We start from the raw sequence: 9418 nt of genomic DNA on the forward strand, positions 1-9418 counted from the left end.
AGAGACATTTTTTTATATTTAAAGAAAAAAACAGCCTGCTTCTCAGCTTGATGTTATCGCTGACAAAGCGCATTACAGTATTAGGAAGAACTTTTTTTAAAATAAATATTATTTTTTTCTAATAAATATTATATATATATATTTATATATATATATATAATGTTTAATTATTTTATCTAATAAATATTTCAACTTTTTTCTCTTAATATTATGTCTTTATTCTCATAATATTTAGACTTTATTAGCATAATTATAACTTTTACCCAAGCAAGTTTTCCAAAAATTGCAACTTTCTTAGTTTTTTTTGTTTCTCATAATATTACATCTTTTTAATATTTAATTTTTTAAAATATACTTTATTATATAACTTTGACAGTTTATTATATAACTATGACTTTATTATATACTTTATTATACTTTACTATACTTTATTCTCTTAATATTTTGTCTTAATTCTTGTAAAATTACAGCTTTTTTCCCATTTTTGCTGTGTTTCTTAATTTTTTTATGTTCTAATTTAATGGTATTTTTAATGCCTTGGCCAATAAAAAACAGCTGTGTGCCATAAATGAACCCCCGGGCCGCACTTTGGGCACCCCTGGTCTAGTCAGACAAACAAGAGTGATACATTGCTTACCAACTGTCATTCACAGTTTGTAGAGGGCCTGGTGTTGCACAGTTACCTTGATGGCAGATTTGCTCACGTTTCTAGCTACTTGCACTGTTTGCGTACGATATGATGATCAGGTCCACCACTTTGAATGTGATGGACGTGCTTTGATTGCCTCGATGATTAGTTGTAGCTGGTACTCCCCAATGATGGAGAGGGAGGAAGAGGGGTTACCAGGCAGTTCGCCAGAACAGGTACAGCGACCGCTTATGGAGCGGAGGTGAGGAAGTTACAATCGGCCCAAAACATTACTTTTTTTTTATATCGATATTACATTGGAAGAAAAAGCATCACAATATCTTGCCATACTAATATTTTTACCCACCCCTAGTGGTATTGAGCTAAGATTAGTGTAAGGACACTTCATGGCAGCCACTGCAAGTCATGACAATCATTCCGTGCCCTGTGAAAACAGCCAATCCTCCAATGAATGCGATATTCGTAGAAATGTTCTGACACTAGTTCTGCATGTTTCTTTTTCCACATTACCTGTGTGCAACCACAGGGTAGAGGTAGAGGTGATTGTGGAGCCCAGCTGCAGCCACACTGGACCAGGGGTGATTGGCTTGTCCCCTGATCCTCAAGATGAAGCGCTTTCCCTGGGGACAAGGGAAAGCGCAGAGCCTCTTGATCTCCCGGATCCCCAGACACTTTACAGAGACATTTGGACATTACGTGCATCACTAGAACAATATGCTGCCTCTGACCAAAGCAGCAACAATGACAGGAACTCCGTCTGCAGTGATGCTGAGAGTGTGTGTACAGAAAAAGAAAGAGAAGGGCTCCCCAGCTTCTTATCGCAGGATTTAGGGGATGAGATAGAAGGTGGAGAGGATGACAAGGAGCTTTTTGCGTACATGGATGAGACATCGGGGGCAAAGTGGGTAAGAAGTAGGAAACAACAAAGTACAGAATCAGAGAGAGGTGGGAGCGACAGCGAAACAGGGACTCGTAAATTGCTGCAAATGGATAGCGGTTATGCATCTATAGAGGCCCCCTCTCGTGGTCCTGAAGAGGTGCGCATGTTTGGAAGCACCAGCCCAAAGGAGAGAACAGCCCATGAAAAAAGGCATCACTTCACCAAGGCAGGCCGATCTTGTACAATTGGTGAGAGCTTTGAGTCTCACCTCTATGAGGAGGAGCCAGACGAGGAGCTATTGCTGGGTGCCACTGGAGGGGTTTCGGTAAAGGGCGTCGGTCCACAGAGTTGGTTTCCATACGGTCAGATGCTCACTCCTCGGGAGACTTCACAACCTTCCACTCAACCATTGACTATACACCGGAGAGACTACAGCATCGATGAGAAAACTGATGCACTCTTCAACGAGTTTCTCCGTCATGACCCTCAGTTTGACCAGCAGGAGTCGCCATTAAGGAAGCACCGGTCCAGAATCCACCTTCGCAAGCAGTGGCAACGGCACAAGCAGTGGAGTGACCCTGGTGTCAGACAATTACACTCCTCATTTGAGAGACAACGAACTCCCCTACGGAGGGGTGACAGTGTGAACTACCCTCTCGACACGAGTTATCATAGCATGCTCCCCCGCATTGTCAGCACACCCGATGAGGAAACCAGCGACGCTTCTGAGACTCCAAAGGTAGAGCCTACAACTACTATAGAGGATTCTGGAAAGGAGAAAGACCAGGGAGAGAATCAGATGAAAGACGAAGGGTTAAGTGAACATCCGGAGCCTCAAGAGGACAGCAAACAACCCGGACTCACCTCAGAACACCTGGATGAACAGTCACCCCTTCAGCCACCCAAGTCCTCTGGCTACGGCCCACAAACCATCACTGCAGAACTCACGGACAAACTGATGGCTAATCTAGACGAGAGGTTATACATGGGCCTTCGAAGGACCAAGGACACAGCAGAGTGTTTGACGGTGACGGCTACGCACGCTTCTCCAGACCACAGCCCAGTGTAGCCACTCATCCTCATTGACCACCTCAAAGCTGCTGATACACACTGACTCAGTTTTGCCTTTGTTTTGATGAATCGGGCCCACAGTGAATTGAAAGTTCTCCCAAATAAACCAAGCAGTACAGTTCAGTTCAACACGGTACGGTTTGGAAACACGTCATTCAAGTGTGTCACCCACCAGTTTGAATCCACTCTTTGGCCACGTTTTGGCACATTTTACCTCTACCATTTTCAGACTGAAGTGACTATTCTGAAAACCAATTGATTGACAGTTCTACATCTGGTGCCATCCTACCACTATTGAACAATACCTTAGCACTGCAGTTGGTACACATAAAGTCAATTTTAAGGTAGATGTGAAAAATTGTGTGCCGTACCAAATTGAGTCAAATTCTACTGCTTGGTGGTAATGTGGCTATAGTTCCTACAGGCGTCGTCAACATTGACCAATCATTTCTGTTCCTGTTTCCTAGTTGTTTTCCTAATCAAATGTTGATGCTATGGACCGGTGCAGCTTCTGTGCTTGATGGTCACCTGTGAATTTAAGTTCTTATAGACACTAAGTAGAACAGTACAGATGAAGACCGAGTTATGACCATATGTTATTACAGAATAAGGTATTTTTATCACTGTTTATAAAAATTCTGAGCTTTTCAATCCTGCTGAATTTTTGGGACCCAAATACAGAACTATAGAAACGGTCGCATATAGTTACCTCTGACTCCCCCTTGAGCCAGCATATCTTTTGCGCAGTGCAGTTTGTGGTTAAACTTGTTTGTTTCGATTGTCAATTGAGACTCTGGCATTCTTTGGTTTTGTACTTGACTGTAAACGGTAGCGAGCCTCCAGTATTTTTCCCACCGCTATCAGTTGCAGTCGACAATGCTAATTTTTTTCCACGTGTACTTACCTAGCATGCTAATATTTCTCTAATTAGAGTTCATAGAAGGTTTTCTCCAGGTACTCCGGTTTCCTCCCACATTCTAAAAACATGCATGTTAGGTTAATTCACTCTAAATTGTCCATAGGTATGAATGCGAGTGTGAATGGTTGTTTGTCTTTATGTGCCTGGCTGGCGACCAGTCCAGGGTGTACCCCGCCTATCGCCTGAAGTCAGCTGGGATAGGCTCCAGCATACCCCCGCGACCCTAATTAGGATAACCAGCATAGAAAATGGATGGATGTATGAAGTTCACAGAAAGCCATGTCCTTGTTTTAAAAGAGTGTTGATTCAGATTCATAAGAACAGTACACTTTATCCCAAAATATGCTTCAGTGTTGTTATTCAGGAGTAGGTGAAATATATTTTTGTTTGTGAGTGTAATAACTCAATCATATTTACTAAGCTAGGAAGGACTGTGGACAACAATCATGTGCTGGGACGTTTTGGGACAGCAGTGAGATAGGGGAGTTGCTCTCACGGATGCTTGCAGTTTTTATTGGATTGATTTATATGAAAGGCATGATGTCTACTGCATGAGGCTGAAAACAGAAAAGTCTTTATTCGCCTTGTTTTTCCGTCCGTGCGTCCTTGTCTTCTCCTGAGAAAGTCTACTGCGCTTCCCCAAAGGGGAGGGGACTGGTACTATTTATATTGCTTTTAATTTATGTAACTTATAAAACCCAGCTGACAAAGATGCTATTTATAGTTATATCCATGTTTTTCACATGGCTAAGTAAATAAAGCATTGCTAGATTTGCAAAGAACACACAATCACCAGAGTGATTGAATTTAGGATCGCTTTCTGTTGCTCCTAGATCTCAGCAGCAGCAGCTTGATTATAGGTCTGTTTTTGCTGATAAAACACCATTCCCCGGGGCTTTCCGCCTCGTGTGCAGCGAGGGGAGCCTCCGCAGAGCGTGGTGGTGAATATAAATCAATAAATCATAACAGCAGAGGGGAAGCCCTCGTTTCATATCTCCCCCCCCATGCTTGCAGAGGCTCTTCTCTTACATCGCAGTGAAGCAACAGTTCAGAGTTGAAATAATGTTGAAAATAATGTTTGTTGGTTCTAGCGATACGGATTTCCATTATGGAGGCCCATACGATATGTATGTTGAGACATTGCCCGTCATACAAAACATTCATGTTATATATTAAGTCGCTGCTTCGGTGCAACGATCCAATACGATTCACTTCAATGGCCATGCATTGACATACAGTGTGCTTAAATTGCAATATGATATGATTCACTTCAGTTACGATACGATACTGTACGATATGATTCACTTCAGTTACGATACGATACTGTACGATATGATTCACTTCAGTTACGATGCAATACGATTCACATCGATTAAGCATACATTAACAATCTGATACGGTACAATATGATTCACATTGAATTGCAATTCAATGTGGTACGATACCATTCACTCCAATTACATTCACTTCAATTTAGGATGCATTACGATACGATTATTCCAATCACGACATGGCTCAGGTGGTAGGGCGGTCGTCTCCCAACCAGAAGGTTGCGGGCTTGATCCTCCCGGTAACGTGTCGAAGTGTCCTTGGGCAAGATACTGAACACCCAGTTGCTCCTGATGCCGCTTCATCAGTAGGTAGATGTCCTAGCTGTGTCAAAGCGCTTTGAGTGCCTTGGAGGTGGAAAAGCGCTATACAAGTGAAAGACCATTTACCGTTTTACGATCATGGTACAATAGATTTCATTCGGATTACGATACAATCTGATACGGTACAATACAACGGTTCACTTGATTTACAATTCAATGTGGTACGGTAACCGATTATTCCAATCACGAAATGATAAGATTGACTTTCATTGCGAAGCATTACAATATTTTTCACTTACAGTGTGAATTTCGATGTACTGCGATATGATTCACTCGCTAAAATTGTATGATGTGTGCTGCAAATGGCCCCCCCAGGCCAGTCTTTGGACACGCTTGCCTTATACTGAGGTTTATCTCAGAATTGTGAGGAAGTAGAATGGTTTCTTCTACACAAAGAACACAAACCAATCACTTAAATGAGGCTCATCTCTCTCTTTTGATTGAGCTCTACTGTGAGGATGATACTTCTTTTCCTGACGGCCCAGATTAGATAGTTCTCCTGCTAAGTCTCCTTTCGAGGGTTGAGTGGACTCAGAGGCTCATTAGGACAAGAGTGGCTCAGATGGAAGGAAGTGATTTCACCCCACCCCCATTTTATTATCACACAATTCAGAGATGTTTCAATGTCGCCAACGAACAAATATCTTATAAGTAGGGATGCTCCGATAAGGGTTTTATGCTACCAGTCATCCAGGACTGAAATCTGCCGATACCGATCACATGGATTAATTATACATGTTTCTATTTATTTATGATGAGTGCTATTGGCCAGGGGTGCTGTATATAGTGGAAAAGTCAGGACAATTCTAGGTCCCCTGACTGCCAGGGAGCCCAAAAATAAAATTTCTAGTTAAGTAGGGGGACAATGCGGTGTCTTCTACTGCTGAGAAAGGCCGGTCATCTCGGCCGATCAATTCAATTATTTTTCGGGTTATTTGCTTAGCCTTCTGACTGTCACGCACATACGGGCGATATACGTGTTTTGGCACGCCTGCGTACTGTGAAAGAAAGCGGGAGGACGCTTCCCTAGACGTTAGGGCAAGACACTGCACTCCACACAGGGATCGCTGCAGGCCGCAATAGTGCTAGCCACAGGTGGTCGGCTTTTGTGATTGGTGTTGAAAGACATTTATCGGCACATGCTTTCAGGGAAAGAAGCCGATACTGATTGGCGGCCAATCGACCGGAGCATCTGTACTTATGAGTAATCAGAAGATGGAAATGTATGACTGCTTTCAAGTCAAGTTCGGGTGATTCATCTGAGACCACAATAGTCACTCATCAGATACTCAAGTCTTCTTTCTGGTAAAAAGGAGAAGGCAGAGACATGAATGTCCATTGATTCCGAAGGTGGAAGAAACAACCGCAACAATACTAAGAATGCTGATGTTATAATGATGACAAATGAGATGGAAGATGCAAAAAATGTAGCAGGAAATCATACTGATTGTCAAGCGATAAGTAAAATGTTTACAATTTTACATCCTGACACAAAAATATAGAATAAAACTAAAAGCAAAGTAAAGTAAGAGTAGTCACCCTTTGAAGACACACATAAGGTTTTTACAGAGCAAGCCTGCCATCTAGTTGTGTTTTATTGTGTTGGAGAGCAAAAAGGAAGGCATTTGTAGAGCGATACAGTCGCGTATTCTATTCTTATTCTATGTTTATCACTGGAGTTAATACTAATATGTAATTATTATTATTTAATATTCATATTTAATTGTATTGTACTCAGCAGCCAGACTGACAGTTTGATGTCCGGTTCTATGGTTCTTATCACACTTTTCATCTATGGCATCACTGGTATCCGTCTGTGGTGACTTTTCAAAAAAGCCCAAGAAAAAGCAAAGCCGGCTACTGGATTTCATCATTATTAGACACACTTTCATGAAAACTTCGGTAAACTTGATTTGGTTACAATTGTACTACTTTTAGAGGGTGTTCGATTTCCACTGTATGCAATTTAAAAGTCGTTTGGTGCATTCCATTTTGTAAGATTCCTTCAAAAATAGAAATTAAAATATGTCCAAGAATTAACATTTTGGTGAGTATGCTAGCGGAGCTGTCGAAGGCATTGATACACACCGCATATGTCTGCATGAGAGCTAACATTTTAGTACAAAATGATCACATTAATGACGGTCATCTCTGTGCATTCCTTGCTTTGTTAGTTAAATGTTTCTTTCGTCCAAAAAGGACAAAAAAAGAGTTTTCTGAACAATTTAGCTTTTAGAGCCTGGAGGGACCAAATCGCACACAAAGTGTTGTTTTATTTTAGAGCTGTGTTTTTTTTTTCTTCCTCAATCTGTGAATAAAGGATTTGAGCAAAATGCAGTTCTGACCTTTTCTTTATAAGTGAGAACAGATCAGACACCACTTGTTCCCCTCCCATCAATCTTTACTTGTATCCTTATTTTTGGCGTCTCCTTCCAATTTCCCGCCGAGTTAATTGACAAAACAGGACAGCCTCTGTGATGCATTTAAAATGGGTTGTTTTTCAATTCTAAGTTAAGTAAGTCCGTTTACACAGCTGGAGGGCTGAGTTCGATTGGTGGGGAAATAAAAGGGCGTGGTATGTTTGGACAGGTGTGCCCTCTGTCAGCGAGTCACACCTGTCTAAAACAAACAAGCCCGAGGGTTTATCAAACAACCAGCCACACTAGCTTAGTGACATGGCAATTAAGCTTAGTTACCTTGTTTTTTAGAGCCCTACTTTCCTGATCCTTGTTTCCTTGTTTTCGCATTATGTAATAATCGTGCAGTATGTAATAACGTAATACATTTTCACGTCGTTATATAATAACGCTGCATTTTGTAATGAATGCCGCATTTAGTAATAAAATTCTTGAATGCAGTTTGTAATCAATTTTGCCGCATTTTGTAATATCTTATTGCATATTTGTAATAATTGTAATAATAATTTTGTAATAAATTTCACCGCATTTTGTAATAACTTTTGCAATTTGCAATAAGCTATTACAAAATGCAGCAAACTTTATTACAAACTGCATACAAGAATTTTATTACAAAATGCAGCAATTATTACATAATGCGAATTACAGGTCATTGCATATTGCAAAAGTTATTACAAAATGCGGTGAAATTTATTACGAAATGCGTTCCGAATTTTATTACAAAATGCGGCACTGTTACATAACCACGTGAACATTTATTACATTACATATTGCACCATTATTACATCATTCGGCGTCGCACACCCCCTCAAAACACAGTAGCGCCACCTGGAAAGGGTGGATTTCTAGTTGACAAGAAATCCGGTGCACATGTTCATCATGACAAGACGTAGAAAAAAGTATAAAGAACCAATGCTGTCAATTCAAAGGAAGTCGTTCATTTTGTTTTATCGTCGGAAATGCTCTAATTATCGCCAAGGCGTTTAATTACCAAAACTAGGGCGTTTATTGGAAGCAGGGAATTAGAGAAATTCTGAAATTTTAAAACTCATTACAGGTGCTTTCCGACATTTCATGGCCATTTCATGTGCTCTCATAAATTAATTGAAAACTTAGTTTTGGTCTGTAAACACCAGACTTTGGAAAAAGATTGTACCGTAACGTCTATCTGGGCGTTGTAAGGATGACTAGGAGGCGGTCGATCATTAATCTCTATTGCAAAAACAAAACTGGCTACTGTGGCACGAACCACACCAAAACAACATCAGCAAACTCAACTGTCCTCTCTGCACGTAATTGTCCTCCTGCCTCTCTGTCACGTTCATGGCCAGTCGGAAATTACAAAATGAATTGATTAATTCATAATTAATTCATTAATGAATAATAAATTACTCAACTCTTGAACACTACACATAACTGCCAGGTTGCTACAGTACAGTATATTCCAGCATGTTAAAGGATCTGCTCCTATGAAAGCGACAGTAATAACCAGCAGTATGGTGGTCTTCCTATTTAGATGCAAAAGTTCATATTGCTTTAATTTTACTTATTTAGTCGGGAATACCTGGGTTCGATTCTCCCTTGGGCATTTCTGTGTGGAGTTTGCATGTTCTCCCTGTGCGTGTGTGGGTTTTCTCCGGGTACTCGGTTTCCTCCCACATTCCAAAAACATGCATGTTAGGTTAATTGGAGACTCTAAATTGTCCATAGGTATGAATGTTAGTGTGAATGATTGTTTGTCTATATGTGCCCTGCGATTGGCTGGCGACCAGTCCAGGGTGTACACCGCCTGTCGCCCGAAGTCAGCTGGGATAGGCTCCAGCATGCCCC

The 9418-nt window shown here is 41.0% G+C and overlaps 1 protein-coding gene across 4 annotated transcripts in view; it reads left to right on the forward strand.

Annotated features, from left to right (window-relative positions):
- Positions 1 to 7958, forward strand: part of cbarpb (CACN subunit beta associated regulatory protein b) — a 21820-nt gene extending 13862 nt beyond the window's left edge. For all 4 annotated transcript variants that reach the window (XM_054790141.1, XM_054790142.1, XM_054790140.1 and 1 more), the window contains one exon: positions 1176 to 7958. In XM_054790141.1, coding sequence (XP_054646116.1) covers positions 1176 to 2598 — 1423 coding nt within the window. In that variant the 3' untranslated portion in view covers positions 2599 to 7958. The remainder of the gene's footprint in view (positions 1 to 1175) is intronic.
- Positions 7959 to 9418: the final 1460 nt, after the last annotated feature.

The sequence above is a fragment of the Dunckerocampus dactyliophorus genome, chromosome 10 (genome assembly GCF_027744805.1).
Source record: "Dunckerocampus dactyliophorus isolate RoL2022-P2 chromosome 10, RoL_Ddac_1.1, whole genome shotgun sequence".
NCBI lineage: Eukaryota > Metazoa > Chordata > Actinopteri > Syngnathiformes > Syngnathidae > Dunckerocampus > Dunckerocampus dactyliophorus.